Source organism: Microcebus murinus, chromosome 18, assembly GCF_040939455.1.
Source record: "Microcebus murinus isolate Inina chromosome 18, M.murinus_Inina_mat1.0, whole genome shotgun sequence".
In the NCBI taxonomy this organism is placed as follows: domain Eukaryota; kingdom Metazoa; phylum Chordata; class Mammalia; order Primates; family Cheirogaleidae; genus Microcebus; species Microcebus murinus.
Window position 1 is genome coordinate 47,241,813 of NC_134121.1, and position 22,066 is coordinate 47,263,878.

General features: G+C 38.4%; 1 protein-coding gene and 1 pseudogene across 7 annotated transcripts in view; both read right to left on the reverse strand.

The window, feature by feature from the left end:
* Positions 1-22,066, reverse strand: part of KANSL1 (KAT8 regulatory NSL complex subunit 1) — a 179,018-nt gene that overhangs the window by 14,418 nt on the left and 142,534 nt on the right. For all 7 annotated transcript variants that reach the window (XM_075994652.1, XM_012751047.3, XM_012751042.3 and 4 more), the window contains one exon: positions 4,385-4,556. In XM_075994652.1, the coding sequence (XP_075850767.1) occupies positions 4,385-4,556 (172 nt within the window). The remainder of the gene's footprint in view (positions 1-4,384; positions 4,557-22,066) is intronic.
* LOC142862262 (uncharacterized) lies at positions 16,119-16,200 on the reverse strand (annotated as a pseudogene).

Genomic DNA, 22,066 nt, shown 5'->3' on the forward strand with positions numbered 1-22,066 from the left:
AGGTATTGTACCCTATCCCTCCATCTTCCACAGCCAGGCATTAGAGATGGCTGTATACAGTTCCTCAATTTCTATCACACCCAGATATACTTAATGGAGTAGTTGAGGTGTGGTCAAGGTGGGAGATGGAATTCCAGGATAAAGAGCAGCAGTTGACTGTTCTCCTAACAAACCACACAAACTGATTAGGAAACATTACTAAATTCCTACTTAAAAAAAATTTGTCCTATGGGGCCAGAAAACAGCAAAGTATCACATTCAAACAAATGTAATCAGCTACAGGAACTAAAGGACGAGTCAAAAATATTTAACCTAGTTAAGGGAAAAAAACTGGAGATCTTCTAAAGAGGTTGTTGCAAAGGGGTAGCTCCAGCGGTCAAATGTGACACGCAAATGTTTGATCTACACAGTTTTATGCAGACTTGCTAGTGTTCACTGTTACAGGTTGCTACACAATGATATATTGGGAATCTCAATATTATCAGGGGGTGCTATTCACATAGAATATAATGTGAATGATGCCCTTGGAGTTGGTATCTCTGGATTCCCTAGGAATCTTCTAATTTAAAATAGACTGCATCCTGAATGTGGCAGTTATTTGGCTCAAAGCAAAATTATCCTAATAGGAACATTATATATGTGGTGATTAGGTCTCCAGGTCAAACTACAGAAGTCTAATTAATCCACACGCAAATACAGCAATTCACAGATCCTACTAGGGATGGAGATACATATATTTTCTCATTTACAGTCTCATATGGAGAATTTAATAACAAACTTTCTTATCCAAACCCCAGGGCTATGGTTAGGACGGTGTGGGGGGGGGGAGAGGGGGAGAGAGGGAGAGAGAGGGAAAGAGGGGCAGAGAACTCAGAGGCAGGAAAGTGAAAATAATGAAGACCAAAGAAAGGGGTGTTCTGTATCTTTCTTTCACCCTCATTGCTACCTATAGCTGGAAAAGGATGGTGTGGAGAAGTGCAAGGTATGGCAGCATGGCAGCAGTCAGCAGGACAGAAAATGTGAAGACGGAATGGGTACTCCTAGTAGAAATGTTGACTGATGCAAGAGGAGATGACAGACTGGTGGTCTGAGCATATTTGATTAGGCACTGCAGGACACTATCTGCCACTGTACATGGTAATGCTGTTGACAAAGAAATGGCTATCATGTTTATCAGGTGATACCCAGTGAGTACTACTCTAGGCCTCTCTCTTACCCTTCTTTAAATATGAGACTATACAATTCAACACAGTAATCCTGAGAGAGTAACCCAAGAAATGTACCTAAGTCTTTCTGGTAGCTAGCTCTGTCTGTAGCCAGAATCCTGAAATGGGTAGAAACGTGATTACTCTAAATAACCTGCCTGGAAAGGAACATGTAATGTAGTGAAAGGAAGGACGGGTATCGCATAATCTGGGTTTGAATTCTACAGCCATTCAAATTCATTAGCCATTCCTTATCTGTGAAACTGAAGTAACACTTTACAAGACTTCTGAAAGACGCAAATGAGACAAATATGAGAAAATGCTTTGTAAACCATAAAATGCTATCTAAATAATAACTGAAGTTATAAGGACTACATAATCCAATGGCAGAAGGTAAAATTCAGTGACTCTGGAAAATGTCTTAGTGTTTTTCACTCATTATGTTCTTAAGTCTCTTACTGTTCCAGCAACTCCTGACTAGCTTGCCATCCATCCATGTGGTACAGGTTTTCTTAATGTTTTACTCTTGAAAGAGGTCGCATGACAGCAGAAATATTATGCCACATCCTTGTCACAGTCACAGAGGCTCTGGGTAACAAAACCAAAAATTCTGGTAGCTACTGGATTCAGATGGCCAGAAAGAGTTCAATCATTTAAAAAACAGATGTAGAACAGGGGATTACGGTCATCTAATGTGATCCACTGTAAATTATAAGAGGGCTTCTCTAAGACAAGGGTTGCCAATGACTTTTTCTAAATAAGATTTTATTGGAACACAACCATGTCCATTTGTTTACATACTATACTGTCTATGGATACTGTTGTGCTACAATGGCAAAGTTGAGCACTTGTGACATAAACTGACATCAATTATATGGCCTGCAAAACTTAGAATGTTTACCACCTGGTCCTTTAAGAAAAAGTTTATAAGCCATTCACTTCTATGTTTTTTCTCACACCATCAAGTAAACCCCATGTGATTCTTTTTATTCCTGAGACCCTTATGTCAGTTATTTGATGAAATATTTGTAGTCCACCTGTGAGGTTTTATGAAGAACAGAATATGAAAAACAAAAAAATCCAGTTATCCCCAGGAAATTAAAATTTAAGTAATGGGGCCCAGCACAGTGGTTCACCCCTGTAATCCTGCCACTCTGGGAGACTGAGGTGGAGGATCATTTGAGCTCAGGAGTTCGAGACCAGCCTGAGCAAGATCCCATCTCTACTAAAAAAAAAATAGAAAGAAATTAGCTGGACAACTAAAAATATATGCTGGCCATGGTGGTGCATGCCTGTATAGTCCCAGCTACACGGGAGGCTGAGGCAGGAGGACTGCTTGAGCCCGTGAGTTTGAAGCTGCTGTGAGCTAGGCTGATGCCACGAGACTCTAGCCAGGGCAACAAAGTGAGACTCTCTCTCTCAAAAAAAAAAAAAAAAAAAAAAAAAATTTTAAGCATTAGAAAGTAATTACATAAACAGCCATAATATAAAAGTCATTAACACATAGAAATAAAATATCACAGTGATTTGAGAAGAAATTCCTATTTTCTGTAGGATGGGGACATACAATGAAATTATGTGGAAATCTATGAAACCATTAGAGATTATGAAAGTACTGCATTCCTGCAGTCTATCTAGACAGCGGTTTCAAAACATTTTCGCTCATGTACTCCCACCTGAAATGCCTCAGCCTCCCAAGTGCTAGCATTACAGGCAGAAGTCACTGTGCCTGGCTTGAAATGTAATTTTTTTTTTTTTTTTTTTTTTGAGACAGAGTCTCACTTTGTTGTCCAGGCTAGAGTGAGTGCCGTGGCGTCAGCCTAGCTCACAGCAACCTCAAACTCCTGGGCTCAAGCGATCCTCCTGCCTCAGCCTCCCGAGTAGCTGGGACTACAGGCATGCGCCACCATGCCCGGCTAATTTTTTTTTTTATATATATATCAGTTGGCCAATTAATTTCTTTCTATTTATAGTAGAGACGGGGTCTCGCTCTTGCTCAGGCTGGTTTTGAACTCCTGACCTTGAGCAATCCGCCCGCCTCGGCCTCCCAAGAGCTAGGATTACAGGCGTGAGCCACAGCGCCCGGCCTGAAATGTAATTTTTAAAAAATCGTGAATTCAGATAGTTTATAATTCCCTTAATATGTATTCTAAGATAGACAAGGCTAGAAAACTTGCCACAAGTTGTAGTCTAGATAAAATAAGGTAGCTCCATCTTCATTTTATTTATTAAATTCAAAACTTTTTTACTTAATTCCCAAGGGATTCTCCTTCAGAAGCTTAGAACTCTTAGAAATGGTACCTTTGGTGCTCCCATCATCAAAGATTTTTATACTTTGGGGCAAGATTCACAGTAAGACTCAATATGGCCAAGACGAATGTTTTTCTTCTGCAAAGTGGGAGAGGTGGAGGTATGAAAAGGGAGGACTGTAAGATGCAGAAATTTATCAAGCAGATAAACTTCAGAAAAACAGTACATGCAAACAATGAGGATATGAGATAATACCACACCCTGGAAAGCTGTCATACATAAACTCCAATCAATATAAAGACATTCTCCTAGAACACTGCTGCTCATCCTATTTTACACCCTGGCACACACAATTTTTTCTTGAGACAGTGTCTTATTCTGTCACCCAGGCTAGAATTCAGTGATGCTATATCAGAGCTCACTGCAACCTCAAACTCATGGGCTCAAGTGATCCTCCTCCCACCTCAGCCTCCCAAGTAGTTGGGACTTATAGGCATGTGCCACCACACTCAGCTAATTTTTACAAAAATATTTTTGTAGAGATAGGCTTTGGCTATGTTCCCCAGGCCGGTCCCAAACTCCTGGCCTCAACTGATCCTCCTGCCTCAGTCTCCCAATGTGCTGGCCTTACAGGTGTGAGCTACCACCCCGGCTGACAATACTTGTGTCTAGAGGCAACAAACCCCAGGCCTCCTAGGTACATTTGAAGATTGAGAGGAAAATCTCTCAGCACACTGTAATCTTCTAGTGGTACCTTCTTCTGGTTTGGTGGATCTGTTGCACCTTTTCTGCAAAACTCTAAGAGAAGACAACTTTGCTCATGATGCCCTGAAAGTAATTGAGTTGCAACTGGACCTTCGCTGATTTTTTCCACCTAGAACCCTCTTAAGTCTCATTCATTACACTTTATATTCTGTGTTTTTTCTTACCATCTGGAAATGCTAGAACAGGGTGAACACAAGAGTCCAACTGGGAGAGACGTTCCAACAGAGGGGCTTCGTAGTGAATTTCAGGAGGCATGGTGTTGACACTGCCTGAGCCACACAGTGCACAGGATGGATTCACATCACAGCCAGAGCGGATTGTACTGTTCCGGTGAACCTGTGAAAAGCCAAACAAAACTCTGACAATTAAGCTCTGATAAAACCCTGTTCACCATTTGTTATCCCGAAGACATAGAAAACTTTTCTAGATACCAATATGACACTGTAAACAGAATGGTTGATGAGTTTGTTTTAAGATTTCCATTTGTCTAATATACTGACCTTCAAAGTAAAGAAGGAAACTTGCTTCTTTTTCAATGATGATAGTCAATTACTTGAAGCCCTACTGTTAACCTATGTATCAAACTTATGACAGTATAAAAGATACTGTAATAAAACTCTGCTTTCTGAGAATACTTTACAAAACCTGCATGCTTTTACCATCTTCATGGACTTCAAGGTGGTCTCAAACAAGGTGGCAAGTTTTCCTGAACTATAACTCATTAACTACTCTTTTTCTACTAAACTTCCTTTGTATAACATGTGGGCAGAATTAATCAATAACCTTTTCAGCTAAGTCCAGAGTGAAATATGAACTACTTTAAGTCTTCAAAAGATTTAATCCTATAAAAGATGTAATTTTTACAATTTTATGCTTTGAGGAGCAAACTAAGTCATGCTGCATGCAGGATCCCTACATTCAAGTGTTAGGATGAAAAAATCTGGCATCTGCCAAAGCATAACTCATAAAGTCATTTGGCCAACACACAGTCCTGGAAACAAAGCACTTGCCTGTGGAATGGCATTATGAGAAGGGATCCTAGAATCAAGTGCAATGTAAGAATAAAGACAAAAAGATAGCATTAAAACTCTGCTAGAGGCCAGGCGCGGTGGCTCACACCTGTAATCCTAGCACTCTGGGAGGTCAAGGTGGGAGGATTGCTCAAGGTCAGGTGTTAGAAATCAGCCTGAGCAAGAGCAAGAGACGCCATCTCTACTAAAAATAGAAAGAAATTAATTGGCCAACTAAAAATATACAGAAAAAATTAGCCAGACATGGTGTCGTGTGCTTGTAGTCTCAGCTACTTGGGAGGCTGAGGCAGAAGGATTGCTCGAGCCCAGGAGTTTAAGGTTGCTGTGAGCTAGGCTGATGCCACGGCACTCTAGCCTGGGCAACAAAGTGAGACTGTCTCAAAAAAAAAAAAAAAAGACAAAAAAAAACTCTGCTAGAACATGGGTCTTTATCAACATTCCCCAAATGCCTCCTTCTTGGCAATCACACAGATTACTGGCATGCAAAAAAGATCCAGCTGAAGGTCAGATTATGCAAACTATACAGAAATATATGCCACAGAAAGGGAATGATACCAACTAAACATGACACTTTCTGCGTAGACAATATGAACTGGTACTGTTTTGGAAAAAATATCTCTTGCATCCTATTTAACCAGGCCTGGTTTTCTGGAGGAGATAACACTTTAAAGTAAAGAGAGGGGGAAATAAATTTGTCAGGGATGAAAACCAGACCACACAGTATATGAATGGGAAGATATAGGAAAATTGGTTAGGATCTAAAAATTGCACCAAAATTATCAATGTTAAAAAGAGATTACAGGCCGGGCGCGGTGGCTCACGCCTGTAATCCTAGCTCTCTGGGAGGCCGAGGCGGGCGGATTGCTCGAGGTCAGGAGTTCGAAACCAGCCTGAGCAAGAGCGAGACACGTCTCTACTATAAAAATAGAAAGAAATTAATTGGCCAACTAATATATATACAAAAAATTAGCCGGGCATGGTGGCGAATGCCTGTAGTCCCAGCTACTTGGGAGGCTGAGGCAGGAGGATTGCTTGAGCCAGGAGTTTGAGGTTGCTATGAGCTAGGCTGACGCCATGGCACTCACTCTAGCCTGGGCAACAAAGCAAGACTCTGTCTCAAAAAAAAAAAAAAAAAAAAAAAAAAAAAGAGATTACAAAAAGATAAAATAAAGAAGATTTAAAAGTGAAGTATGTTTTTTTTCCTCATAAACTGATGTATGACATCAACTAACTCTCCATATGGGACATTAACAACATTCCATTTTATGGCTAGAGCGTACTCCTTAAGTCAAAAGCTCATACATTTATGTGTAGAATAAAAAGTATAGGGCAAGAATAACAAAGTAAAACTAAGAAAACAGATTAAGATGATAGCAGAAATTACAAAAGAAGAAATATTATACATGCTAGAAATAACAAATTTATCAAATATTCTTTGAGGCTTTTCTTTTCTTCATTTCTATACCGACCCTCAGGAACGCACAGATAGATCAATTAATTAGATAAGCTACCGTGTTTCCCTGAAAATAAGACCTACCCAAAAAATAAGCCCTACCCGAAAATAAGACCTAATGATGGGTGTGGCTACGCAGCATATCTGTACAACCCATGCATTTCGTCGCAGAGCGGAAAGAAGATGAGCAGCCCTTCTCATCTGCCCCATGAGAGCGCTACTGCTAAACATGAAAGACTGGGGCCAATGGTTCGAAAGGAAATAGAGTCGCAAGAAATTCAGGATGGAATTCAGGGTTTGGAGAGTTATGATGATGTTCCAGAAGAAGACAACTTAACTAATATTTGAATAAATGTAGATTGTTGTATCGTATTTAAAAAAAAAAAAACACATCCCCTGAAAATAAGCCCTAGGATGTCTTCTTGAGGAAAAATAAATATAAGATCCTGTCTTATTTTTGCAGAAACACGGTATAAGATTGGCCTAACAAAGAGAAAAAGGTTAAAAATGCAAATATAGGCCGGGCGCGGTGGCTCACACCTGTAATCCTAGCACTTTGGGAGGCCGAGGTGGGCGGATTGCTCAAGGTCAGGAGTTTGAAACCAGCCTGAGCAAGACCCCGTCTCTACCAAAAATAGAAAGAAATTAATTGACCAACTAAAAATATATATACAAAAAAAAAAAATTAGCCGGGCATGGTGGCGCATGCCTGTAGTCCCAGCTACTCGGGAGGCTGAGGCAGAAGGATCGCTGAGCCCCGGAGATTGAGGTTGCTGTGAGCCAGGGTGACGCCACGGCACTCACTCTAGCCTGGGCAACAAAGTGAGACTCTGTCTCAAAAAAAAAAAAAAAAAAAAAAAAAAAATGCAAATATATAAGAACTCCTTTAAAAAGAAGATCTTAAGTGAAAAAACTGGCTACCTATAGCTATCTATAAATGGAACATTCCATTTTAGCCATTTCTAAGTCCCTATAAGCTAATCTGGAGAAATATCCAAATAGCCAGGGTAAAAACAGAAAGTCTTGACATAGTGATGCTATGAAAATAAGACATTTACAATATGGAGGGATGTGCACAAACCCACCGATACAGTTATTATTGAGAAGGTGGTATGGAGGGCCCTCATTTTCTACATTATACATGTCTATAATGTTTAAATGTTACATATTTTCATATTGTATCTAATCAGGGAATATAATATGCATGCCTAAAAAAGGACAGGATCCCAGACTAGTCTGTTTCCCCAGTGAAGTTCTGAAAACATTAAAGAATAGATAATTTCTATTCAATTAAAATGGTGCTGCCATAAAGAAATGGGATAGCTTCTATGGTTCTTTTAGAAAACAGTAGAATCCTACTCAGGTTCAGATTTTAGAAAAAAAGAAAAAAAAAAAAAAAGAAAACAGTAGAATCCTGATTTAAAATTTGACAAAGGGCAATATGCATACATATAACTTAAACATCAATCTCATTTTTGAATTAAAAACTGTAGAATATTAATAAAACCTAGGAGTATATAAAATACATTCAACACTATTATTAAAAGATAAATTTTACAACTTTTTTGAAGACCACTTGGTCTTTTTTGAAGACCACCAACTTTAAAATTACTCAACTCATACTCACACTGCACAAAACCACACCTAGAGTTTATCTTACAGATAAACTTGTTAAATGTACAGACACACACACTTTCACAAGATGCCAACTTCTGTGGATGAATCCATTTGTGTTAAACAAAAAAATCCTCACAAAACTGTATTATTTTACAACGTTAAGAAAATAAAACTTAAAAATCCAATAAATATAAACTGTCATGGGCATGTAGGGATTTATTCCTTATTTAATTTATTATTTATTTATTTATTTATTTTGAGACAGAGTATCACTTTGTTGCCTAGGCTAGAGTGAGTGCCGGGGCGTTAGCCTAGCTCACAGCAACCTCAAACTCCTGGGCTCAAGCAATCCTGCTGCCTCAGCCTCCTGAGTAGCTGGGACTACAGGCATGCACCACCATGCCCGGCTTATATATATCAGTTGGCCAATTAATTTCTTTCTATTTATAGTAGAGACGGGGTCTTGCTCTTGCTCAGCCTGGTTTCAAACTCCTGACCTCAAGCAATCTGCCCGCCTCGGCCTCCCAGAGTGCTAGGATTACAGGCGTGAGCCACTGCGCCTGGCCTGGGATTTATTCCTAAATACTAAATTATACAATATTAGGAAATCATATTACATTGATTTCAGACTTGGGCATTTAACTGTCCACTCAACAACTCTACTTAGACTTAAAAGGCATCTCAGAGTTAACATGTTCAAACCTAAGCTCCTGCTCTTCCCCAACTTCTAGCTGCTCAGTCATAAATCCATGGACTTAAGGTCACCTTAAACTCCCCTCTTTTAATCATAACCCCATATCCAAACATGAAATCCTTTTGGCTTCACCTTCTAAGTGTATCTAGAATCCAATCACTTCATACCACCTCAACTATAATCAACCTGGCCCAAGTCATTATTTTTTCTCATATGGGTTTAATAGCCGCCTACTTGCATCCACTTCCAACTACTGTGTGTAATCAATGTAATCTTGTTTTAAAACCTCAATCACAGCTCATGCCAGTCTCATAACTTTTCAAATGACTTCTCATCTCATGACAAATAAAAGCCAAAGTTTTTGCAATGGTTCACACAGGCCCTATATCACCAGTCACCTCTAACCCCTCTCTGACTTCATTTCCTTTTATTTCCTGCTACTCTCCCACTCACACTATCAGTTACTCTGGTCTCCCTGCTATATTTCTCCAATGTGGCAGGCAACCTTCCAGATCATGGGCCTTTGTACTTGGCTCTTCTCCCATTAACTCCATGTTCATTCTCTCACCTCAGGTCTTTTTCTCCAAATTATCACCTTCTTAAAAAATAACTAATATTAAGAAATATACAGGCCAGGCATGGTGGCTCAAGCCTGTAATCCTAGCACGCTGGGAGGCCAAGGCGGGTGGGATCATTTGAGCTCAGGAGTTCGAGACCAGCATGAGCAAGAGCAAGACCCCGTCTCTACTAAAAATAGAAATTAGCTGGACAACTAAAAATACATAGAAAAAATTAGCTGCACGTGGTGGCGCATGCCTGTCATCCCAGCTACTCAGGAGGCTCAGGCAGTAGGATCGTTTGAGCCCAGGAGTTTGAGGTTGCTGTGAGCTAGGCTTACATCAGGGCACTATAGCCTGGGCAACAGAGTGAGACTCTGTCAAAAAAAAAAAAAAAAAAAAAAAAAGACAGAAAGAAACAAAGAAAGAAAAAGAAACATACAAACAAAACAAGAGTCGATTTTTTATTATAATAACAAAAAAATATCCTGGAATAGGTTTAACAAGAAATTAAACACAAAGCTTAAAACATATTAATATTCCACCAATTAATCTAGAATCTTAAATTTAATAGATCTGCGGGGAAAAGGGAAGAAGAGGCAAACAATCTTCATACAACAGGAAGAATAAATGTGAGGGGACTGCTCCCTCCCGCCAAAAATTTCTGATAAGCAAAGGTAAAAGGGGGTGATATACCTTATCAAGTAATGGTAATTGAAACAATCTGCTCTTGGTTAAGGAGCAGAAAAATAGGCCAAAGTAGATACAAGAGTTCTCTGTTTAACTAAGGTGACATTTTAAAAGCAGTTTTAAAAAAAAAGATGATTTTTTCTCCCAATAAATGGATCAGGGAAACCAAGAAGTCATTTAGAAAAAAGAATATTAGATTCCAGCTTCACCCCCAAATACATTCAAAATACAGATTTAGGCTAGGCGCGGTGGCTCACGCCTGTAATCCTACCACTCTGGGAGGCCAAGGCGGGCAGATTGCTCGAGGTCAGGAGTTCAAAACCAGCCTGAGCAAGAGCGAGACCCTGTCTCTATTATAAATAGAAAGAAATTAATTGGCCAACTAATATATATAGAAAAAATTAGCTGGACATGGTGGCACATGCTTGTAGTCTCAGCTACTTGGGAGGCTGAGGCAGCAGGATTGCTTGAGCCCAGGAGTTTGAGGTTGCTGTGAGCTAGGCTGGATGCCATGGCACTCACTCTAGCCTAGGCAACAAAGCAAGACTCTGTCTCAAAAAAAAACAAAAGAAAAACCCAAAATACAGATTTAGACACAAAAACAAACATTACATTTGAATCTTTTAAAAAATTGTGAATATACAGTGGTTAAAAATATGGGATATGGAGCCAGACCTCCTATGTTTGACCCATGACTCTGCTACTTACTGGCCATGTGACTTTAGACAAGTAACTACTGTCTTCATCTATAACAATGGCAGAGCACCTGATAGACTGTTTTGAGCATAAAATCACTTAGAACAGTGTCTGGCTCTCAACTCTATCACTTTTATAAAATCATATGTAATATAGCTGTTTTTATTTAAGGGCAGAGTTTGATGGTAAAACATTTACCATCCAAGACACCAATTTCAAATTTTAGTTTCTTATACCAATTTCATTCTAAGAAAGGTAAAATTATTTCATAACTGTTAAAACATTACACAAATGTTAGCTAAATTAGTATATGGCATGTTCTCAATAGCTGACATTTCTTTGCTATGGGGGGCCATCCTGCGCACTGTAGATAGCTAGCAGTATCTTTACCTTCATGGTGCACATACCACCCACTCCCCTTTGTGACAACCAAAAATTACTATAGACTTTGCCAACTGTCTCCTCTGAGGGCAAAATCATAATGGTCATCCCATCTAGAAAAATTCAAAGCACAAGCTCATATTTGAATAATTTAGTAATAAATTTTGGAGAAAAAAAACAAAACAAAACACCACAGGACTTCTGCTTCTGGCCATGACATAGTAACAGTGATCATCAGATTTACCTTCTAGTCATAAACTAGCAAACTGGAAAACAGGCAGTTTAAGACCAAAACAAATAGGATGGCTTTTACGATTACCCTGTTTTTTTAATCTGGAAGAACACTCTAGACTGCAGAACAGAGAGAAAGATTAAAAGCAGAGCACAACAGTTTCGCTGAGTTGAGAAAACAAATACTTTTTAAGAGTTCAGAGGCTAAGGTAACTGGAAATTGTAAGGCAGAATTCTCGAAAGGAAGAAGCTATACAGAAAAAGAGCTCCAGGAATCCTCAGGAGACCCCCTTCGGTGTTTGGTGAATACTCAAGAGTGCACGTAGAGGGTGAGACTTCATCAGGCCAGGCAAAGATCAGTTGGGAAGCTGTATGTTGAATAAGGTTTCCAGAGGTAACACAGGCTGGGAGGTTTTTTAACTGTGACCAGCCAAAGTTGTATGGAGCATTCAAGAAAGACCCCAGAAGATCCTGCTTTAGTTGTGGAACTAAACTATAGACTACTTCTTATCTGTCCTAACAACAAGTTTTTACCTGCCAACAAAACAAAGCCTTTTTAAAGGAAGATAACAATTCACATATTACAACCAGGTAAAATTAAATGTCCAGCATCTAATAAAATATTGTTAGATACACAAAGAGGAAAGAAAATATTACTACAGGGATACAATCAGAAAAATGTAGGAGGGAAACAAAGGGATAAATAATTCAGTTTTATCAAATAAATTACATATTATGGGAAGTATACAACAAACCAACACTCTCACTGAGAATAACTGGAAAAGGAAGGTTAAAAAAATGAACCAAGCCGGGCGCGGTGGCTCACGCCTGTAATCCTAGCACTCTGGGAGGCTGAGGCGGGCGGATTGCTCGAGGTCAGGAGTTCAAAACCAGCCTGAGCAAGAGCAAGACCCCGTCTCTACTATAAATAGAAAGAAATTAATTGGCCAACTAATATATATATATATAAAATTAGCCGGGCATGGTGGCGCATGCCTGTAGTCCGAGCTACTTGGGAGGCTGAGGCAGAGGATTGCTTGAGCCCAGGAGTTTGAGGTTGCTGTGAGCTAGGCTGACGCCACGGCACTCACTCTAGCCTGGGCAACAAGTGAGACTCTGTCTCCAAAAAAAAAAAAAAAAAAAAAAATGAACCACACAACTCGAGACAGGAAAATGCTAGAGTAATGACAATATTGAGGAGCCAAGACTACAAAGAGGAAAGAACCACAGAAGTTAGCTTGCATTCTGTAGCTGCTACTTCCTGGAGACATTGGCTGATTCTGGAAAAGATGCTTAGAATCTGCTCCTGTGGTAGACAGCCACTTCTGGGGACAGTGACATGAACAGAGATTTTGGTGGTTTTATAGGGCTAAAAAAATGCCAAATTCCCAGTAAAGAGAAAGAATAGGGAACTATTCTAGTGCCTAGAACATAGTGCCCTGACACAACGCTAGGCACTTATGTTCCTCCCAAGGCAAATTTTGAAGCTATGAAGGGTAGGAGGCTAAGAAGCTAAGTAGAAAGCCTCTGAAAAGTAGAGAGGAACTTTTGGCAGTCCCACTTTGTTGAGGAGACTAGAATTAGCATTCAAGATACGCTAAGAAAGGGCACTGATCAACATACTGGGTTCTTTCTCAGCTGGCAGTGGAGGTAAAAAACAAAGTTAAGCCATAAGAATGAACCAGAGGTGCAACAAAGCCTTACCCAAACTGTGACCCAGCCACAACTCAGCTCAGTCTCCAAATGGATTAAGATTTTCAGGCTTACCAGAAGAAGAAGGTGAAGATTCTCTGGAGAAAACTATCATCAGAGCATCTACAACTTTAAAAATATACAATATCCAAACACTGATTAAAAACAAAACAAAACAGACAACAGAAACAGAGCCCCCAGATTTTGGAGTTAGCAGACAAGGATTTAAAATATAAATATTTATTATGTTCAGGAAAACATGGAGAAAAGAAATAAAAAGATGACAAAAGTTCTTAAATACATAAACAAAATCAAATAGAAACTTAAGAACTCAATAGATGAGTTCCAATAGACAGCAGAAAAGAAATAAAACAAAGGAAAAGATTAATAAAAAGCAAGATTTAACCAAAAACAGGTGGCAGAAATGATCCCAAAAGTTAACAGTAATCATAGTAAATGTAAATGGATTTAACTCACCTTTTAAAATCACACCTAACACAAACTTATCAAGAGGGAAACTACATAATGAAAGGAATGACCAAAAAGAAATAACAATCATGACCTTGTATGTACCTAACCAGCCAGCTTGGAAATGTATATGAATTTTAAAAATGAAAGAACTATAGGAAACTGACAAATCCACAGGAACAAACAGAAAGCAGACCAAAGGATACAGGAGACATGAACGCAATAAACAGGCTCAAGATGTGGCTTAAATTTGGAACCCTGAAGTGACAGGATATGGATATATTCACACCGACATAAAACACAGTCTTTTTAAAGGAAATGTGGACTATTTATAAAAACCAAACTAAAATTATGTATGTCAACACGGAGATCTTGAAAACACAATAGTAAATTTAAAAAACAAAACCACCAAGTTGTAGAATATGTACACCATGATGCCATTTATATTAAATGGAACTGGCTTGGCACAGTGGCTCATGCCTGTAATCCCAGCACTTTGGGAGGCTGAGGCAGGAGGACTTCTCGAGGTCAGGAGTTCAAGACCTAGGCAACATAGCCATATCTGGTCTCTACAAAAAACATTTTTTAACAATTAGCGGAGCATGGTGGTATATGCCTGTAGTCCCAGCTACTTGGGAGGCTAAAGCAGGAGGATTGCTTGAGCCCAAGAATTCGAGGTTACAGAGAACTAAGATGGGGCCACTGTACTCCAGCCTGGGCGAGAGAGCTAAACTCTGTTTCTGGAGAAAAGAGAGAAGAGAGAAGTGAGAAGAGAGATCTGTTGTTTAATGTAGCCACCTTCATCTATTATCTCAGCTAGATCTGGATAACTTGCTGCTTCACTTTGCACTTTTATGTTATGGAGAGGGCTTCTTTCCCTAAACCTTATCAACCAACCTCTGCTGGCTTCAAACTTTTCTTCTGCAGCTTCCTTACCTCTCTCAGACTACAGAATTGAAGTTAGGGCCTTGCTCTGGATTACACTTTGATTTCAGGAAATGTTGTGGCTGATCTTCTATAAAGACCACTAAAACTTTCTGTTTATCAGCAATAAGGCTGTTTCTCTTTCTTATCATTCATAGGACTTTTATTTTCCTTCGAGAAATCCTCCTCTGCATTCACAACTCAGGCTGTTTAGAGCAAGAGGCCTAGCCTTCAGCCTTTCTGGGCTTTCTATAGGCCTTTCCCACTAAGCTTACTCATTTCTAGCTTTTGCTTTGAAGTGAGAGACACAGGGCTTTTCTTTCACTCTAACAGAGGCCATCATATGGTTATTAATTGGCTTAATTTCAATACTATTGTGTCTCAGGGAATAGGGAAGCCTGGGGAGAGAGAGAGACACCAGGCAACAGCCAGCTGGTGCAACAATCACAACACATACAACACTGATCAGTTAAATCTGCCATTTTACATGGGCATGGTTTATGGTGTCCTGAAACAATAAAACAGATGACAGATCACCATAATAGATATGACAAAGTATGAAATACTGTGAGAATTACCAAAACGTGAAACATATATGAAGTAAGCACATGCTATTGGAAAATGGCTTGCTTAAAAATTAAAAAAAGAAAAATGGCTTGCTTGATGTAGGGCTGCCACAAACCTTCAATTTGTTTTTAAAAAATATATATATATATATATATATATAAAATAAAATGAGGTGTTTTAATTTTTTCCTTCTTGGGAAATTTAGTAGTGTAGAAAATACTTCATGACATTTTCATGTAAGGTTATATTACTTTCTATAAATATAAACATGAAGTTTTTGTTAAAATTCTGTAAACCAAACATTTTTTTCCCCACAGAAATAAATCCATTTATTTACAGCCTACTATTTTCAACAAAGGTATCAAGAATACACAATAGGGAAAAGACAATCTCTTCAATAAACAGTGCTGGGAAAACGAGACACGTATATCTCACCATATATAAAAATCAACTGAAAATAAAGGTTTATATTTTAGACTCAAACTATGAAACTAATATAAGAGTACATAAGGGAAATGCTATATGAGCAAAGATTTTTTTAGATAAGACCCAAAAAGCACAAGCAACGAAGGCAAAATTAAACAAATGGAACTACATCAAATTAAAAAGTTTATACACAGCAAATTAAACAATTGATGGAATGAAGAGACAATCTACAGAATGAAAGAAAATATCTGTAAATTGTACATCTGACAAGCGGTTAATATCCAGAAATTATAAGGAACTCAAACAACCGAATAGCAAAAAAAAAAAAAAAAAACCCAAAAAAACCTGATTTTTATTTATTTTTTTACTTTTAATTTTTGTTTCTCCTTTTATTTCCTCATATTATGGGGGTACAAATATTGTCAGGGTTACATATATTGCCCCTGCCAACCCCCCCCCCCGTTATGCCAGAGCGTGTCATCCTTGCGCAGGGGCCATGCTAATCTTCTCTGTATCGTTCCAATTTTAGTATATGTGCTGCCGAAGTGAGCACTAAATCAAACATTTTAATCTATAACTTCAACTTCATCTGTTCCTTGTATCTATTTTTATGTAGTTCTTAAAAACATATCTAAAAAGTCCATTGCTACTATAGCAATACAAATACTTTGAGTATGGACAGAACCTTTTAGAGTGTGTTTATTACAAACTTGTATTTCTATTTTTTTTTCTGTGAATGTGTTATACTAAAATCCAATGTAGTTTCTGTCCCTTTTTTAAATCGATTTTTTCTTTTGATGTTGACACCAGAGTTGATAAAAATAACTGCCATTTTGGGGGATAAACATTTTGTTGGTGAAGACACAAACAGGACACTAAATTATGGATAAAATATTCAGAATAGGTAGCACAGGTAAATTTTGTTAATCTTTATTCAAAATTCTCATTATCAAATCATGAGATTTTTTTTTTCTTAAAAGGAAAATAAATGGTTCATTTTCCACCACTAAGTTACATATGCGTAGAAAAAATTCTTTGGTCAATCTTTATACATACTGCAATTTAAGGTTATATTATGTATATTATAAGAAATAGATGATTTTGAGATTCAAGGCTCCTAAAAGTCTTATTTGCTTTACAGTTTTCAAAAATAAATATTGTTTTTCCCAACTGTTATGTTCTAGGTATTATACTTCCAGTTTTAACTTTAGAACCAAATGTTGACAAGAACCAGGCTGTTGCTGAAACAGATGTATACTATAAATTGTTCTTACTTGATTTATATTGTACATGTTATCTTTTCTTTTTCTTCTTTGGGGGAAGATATTTGTTTTTTATTTTATTTATTTATGTTGAGAGAGAGTCGTGCTCTGTTACCTGGGCTAGAGTGCTGTGGCATCAGCCTAGCTCACAGCAACCTAAAACTCATGGACTCAAGTGATCCTTCTGCCTCAATCTCCCAAGTAGTTGGGATTACAGGTGCACACCACCATGCCCGGCTACTTTTTTCTATTTCTAGTAAGAGATGGCATCTCGCTCTTGTGGAGGCTGGTGTCGAACTCCTGACCTCAAGTGGTCCTCCATGTTATCTTTTGTAAGAAAACAAAGTCTCTATTATTCCTATTGCAAAACTCACAGGAATTAAGAAAGTGCAGCAATCAAGAAAAATTCAGTAAATGTAGCCTCCTTGTTCTATATTATTTATACTTATTATCTATATAGCTTTAATTTATAGCTGTCATTTTAACATTGGCATGTCTGGCAAAGAAAATTCATCTGTAAGAGGTTTTTTTTTTTTCTCCTAAGGGTATGTTCTTTCTGAATTTGTCAGATTTGCTTAATTTTCCCTGTTCTGAAATGTTTTATTCATAGTCCCCCCACACTATGAGAAGTTAACAGCTAACATTTAATACTTATTAATTACAGTTATGCATCACCTTAAAGACAAAGATACATTCTGAGAATTGCACTGTCAAGCAATTTTGTCATTCAAACCAAGATGGTATAGCCTACTACACAGCTAGGCTACATGGTATAGCCAATTGCTTCTAGGCTATAAACCTGTTGCACATGTTAATATAGTACTGTAGGTAACTGGAACACAGTGGTTAAGTATTTGTGTATCTAAACACGGAAAAGATATAGTAAAAATAGGGTATTGTAATCTTACTAGACCACCACTGTACATGTGGGTCCCTCACTGACTGATGTGTCCTTATGCAGCACATAACTGTGCATCCAAATTGCAATAATCTCTTGCCATATCTAATTTAGTGATCACAATAATGTCAGGAAGCAGGCAGTAATAAAGATCCTTTGCTTAATCAAACTTTAGTCAGGCTCTTTGAACCTTCTCTTAGGCCTACGTGTGTACCTGCTTACAAAATCTAGTTTTAGTTTTAGCGACAAACCTTACTGTATTAGCTTAACAAGAACCCCCCCTCACTTTCAATTATCTGATCACCTTCATCCTTTACCATCCCCCATGTGATGTCTAATCATTTTGGCCTGCCTTCAGTAAGAATCTTGTTAGGTTGGTTTAGCCAGAATCCCTCCTTACCCCTGATATTTCCTCTTAGTAATTTTCCATGCACTGACACACACACTCCCTCCCTCACTCCTTAGCTATAAATTCCACTTGCCCATCCTGTATTTGGGGTTGAGCCCAATCTCTCTCCTCCACTGCAAAATTCCATCCCAGTGGTCCCTATACCAATCACAACAGTCCCCTGATTAAAGTCCTCTTTATTTACTATTTTATGTTTTTAACAAGTATCACTGAATTTTTTCTAACACTAGTAAGAACTAACACAAAGGATAGAAAATAACAAATAGATAACTGGTATACTGAAGACAGGCAACTACTTCCTAAGTGAATTAAAACCCAAGCTATTTTAGAAGAAAACTGGACAAAGCTAAATAAAAAACTCTATAGCACTGCTCACTGCAGTTTTGTAATGATGAAAATGTTCCTTATTAATGTTCTACCCAATATGGGGGCTACTAGTCACATACAGCTACTGAACACTTGCAATGTAGCTGGTGTGAATCTTACTTAAATTTAATTTAAATAGCTACATGAAGACAGCGGCTACCATATCAGTGCAGAGCAGAACTAGCTACCAATATAAAGGAATGAAAGATTAGCATAAGCCTTAATTCTGTACAACAAACACCCCATCCCACCCCCTAAAGACAGTGAAACAGTTTTAAGGGACAAAGTTTATGAACTAAGAACTAGATACAGAGTCAAATTGTTGCTCACAGATGAATACTTTAATGGCTAGAGAATTACAATTCCAAGTTAAGAATTCAATGAATAGGGATATGAAGGGAAAAGAACTGTCAGTGAACACTAAAACCAGTTATGAAAATAAGCCTAACTAACCATTGTATGTCTGGTTTTTGTTTTTTTTTTTTTTTGTTTGTTTGTTTTGAGACAGAGACCCACTCTCTTGCCTAGGCTCGAGTGCCGCTGTCAGCCTAGCTCACAGCAACCTCAAAACTCCTAGGCTCAAGCAATCCTATTGCCTCAGCTTCCTGGGGTAGCTGGGACTACAGGCATGCACCACCGTGCCCAGCTAATTCCTTCTATTTTTAGTTGTTTTGGCTAATTTCTTTCTATTTATAGTAGAGATGGGGTCTTGCTCTTGCTCAGGCTGGTCTCAAACTCCTGAGCTCAAATGAGCCACCCGCATCGGCCTGCCAGAATGCTAGGATTATAGGCATGAGCCACTGCACCCGGCCTGTATGTCTGGTTTTAAAACTGAATACAACATTAAAAACTATCCTTTATTCAATAAAGTCCCAATTAAAATAGACTTTCAGGATATTTTTTAAAAAACAAACCTAAATCACTTTTATGTTGTTTTATATAAAAAACAAAATGCTGGGCTCAGCACAATGGCTCATGTCTATAATCCAATCCCAGCACTCTGGGAGCCCAAGGCAGGAGGATCACTTGAGGTCAGGAGTTTGAGACCAGTGTGAACAAGAGCAAGAACCCCTCGCTACAAAAAAAATAGAAAATTAGTTGGGTGTGGCAGTACACACCTGTTGTCCCAGCTACTTGGGAGGCTGAGGAAGGAGGACTGCATAAAGCCAGGAGTTCTGAGATTGCAGGCAGCTATGATGGCTCCACGGCACTCTAGCCAAGGGCAACAGAGCGAGACTTCGTCTCAACAAAACAAAAAACCCCAAAATGCTAAAAGTAAATAGATAAGAAAAATGCAGAATGTACATACATATACTATTAACATTAATATCAAGAAAAGTAGAATTTAAGGCTATTAAGACAGAATATATATACAGTCCCCGTCTTACAAGGGTTCAAATTATGATTTTCAACTGGATGATAGTCCAAAAGCAATAAGCACCTGGTAGAAATCATACTTCAAGCATCTATACAGTCATTCTGTTTTTCACTTTCAGAACAGTATTCAATAAATTACATGAGACATTCAACAACTTTATTATAAAATAGGCTTTGTTGTGGCCAGGTGTGGTGGCTCATGCTTGTAATCCTAGCACTCTGGGAGGCTGAGGCGGATCGATCATTTGAGTTCGAGACCAGCCTGAGAAAGAGCAGAGACCCAGTCTCTACTAAAAAAAAAAAAAATAGAAAGAAATTAGCTGGACAACTAAAAGTATATATATATAAATTAGCCGGGCATGATGGCACATGCCTGTAGTCCCAGCAACTAGGCAGGCTGCGGCAGTAGGATCGCTTGAGCCCAGGAGTCTGAGGTTGCTGTGAGCTAGGCTGATGTCACGGCACTCTAGCCCCGGCAACACAGTGAGACTCTGTCTCAAAAAAAAAGGCTTTGTTAGATGATTTTGCCCAACTGTAGGCTAACATTAAATGCTCTGAGCACATTAATGGTAGGCTAAGTTCTGCTGTTCAGCAGGTTAAATGTATTTGACTCATGATAGGTTTGCTGGGACACAACCCTATTATAAGTTGAGAAGCATCAGTATAACATTTTAAGGCTATACATCATTAAGAGGATATGATTATATAAAACTCTATATTCTACTAGACATCAAAGGAAATTTTAAAATATCAACATAATAGAGCACAAATAATAAACAGAACCTATAGAAACATCATTTTGACAAAAATGCTATAAAAATTATTAATAGGCTGGGTGTGGTGGCTCACGCCTATAATCCCAGCACTCTGGGAGGCGAGGTGGGTGGACTTCTCAAGGTCAGGAGTTCGAAACCAGCCTGAGCAAGAGTGGAAACACCATCTCTACTAAAAATAGAAAGAAATTGGCCAAGTAAAAATATATACAAAAAATTAGCCGGGCATGGTGGTGCATGCCTGTAGTCCCAGCTACTATGGAGGCTGAGGCAGAAGGATTGCTTGAGCCCAGGAGTTTGAGGTTGCTATGAACTACGCTGACACCACAGCATTCTAGCCCGAGCAACAGAGTGAGACTCTGTCTAAAAAATAAAAATAAATAAATAAATATATATATATATAAATAAAATAAAAGGCTTAAAAAGAAAAAAACTAACCATTTGAGAATTTAGATACTCAATTCATAACTCTTAGGAAAAGAATTCAAAAACTTAAAGGTAATTTATAAATCAATAAGCAATAAGAACACCTTACACAGCAAAAGCTGGGAATGCTATGCAAACTACACTCAGAAGAAAATTCAAGACGTTAAATGCTTTTATTATTATGTAAGAAAGAACACAAGATAAACAAAGTAAGAATTCTAAAGACAGGACGAAAAAAACCAGGCCAAAAGAAGGACTTAACTGCGCAGAAATGATCTTTGAAACATCACTAAAAACACTGTTGACAGTATTAATCAAGAAAGAGAAGACAAATAAATATGACTAAGAAATAGATATGACTCCAGATTTAGGGAGTTAAAAGTTAAGAGAATGCTTTCTATAAAATTCTGTAGGAGTATGTGTTTTTTTTTTTTTTTTTTTTTTTTTTTGAGACAGAGTCTCGCTTTGTTGCCCAGGCTAGAGTGAGTGCCGTGGCGTCAGCCTAGCTCACAGCAACCTCAAACTCCTGGGCTCGAGTAATCCTTCTGCCTCAGCCTCCCGGGTAGCTGGGACTACAGGCATGCGCCACCATGCCCGGCTAATTTTATATATATATATCAGTTGGCCAATTAATTTCTTTCTATTTGTAGTAGAGACGGGGTCTCGCTCTTGCTCAGGCTGGTTTTGAACTCCTGACCTTGAGCAATCCGCCCGCCTCGGCCTCCCAAGAGCTAGGATTACAGGCGTGAGCCACAGCGCCCGGCCAGGAGTATGTTTTAAGAGATAATTTTCTGAGACTAACCAGCATTTATTTCCTCAGAAATCTTTCTATTCTTCTAGAGTGTAGCAAATGAGAAATAGCGACCCAATCCATTTTAAGTAGTTATTCTACATCAAAATGAATAGCG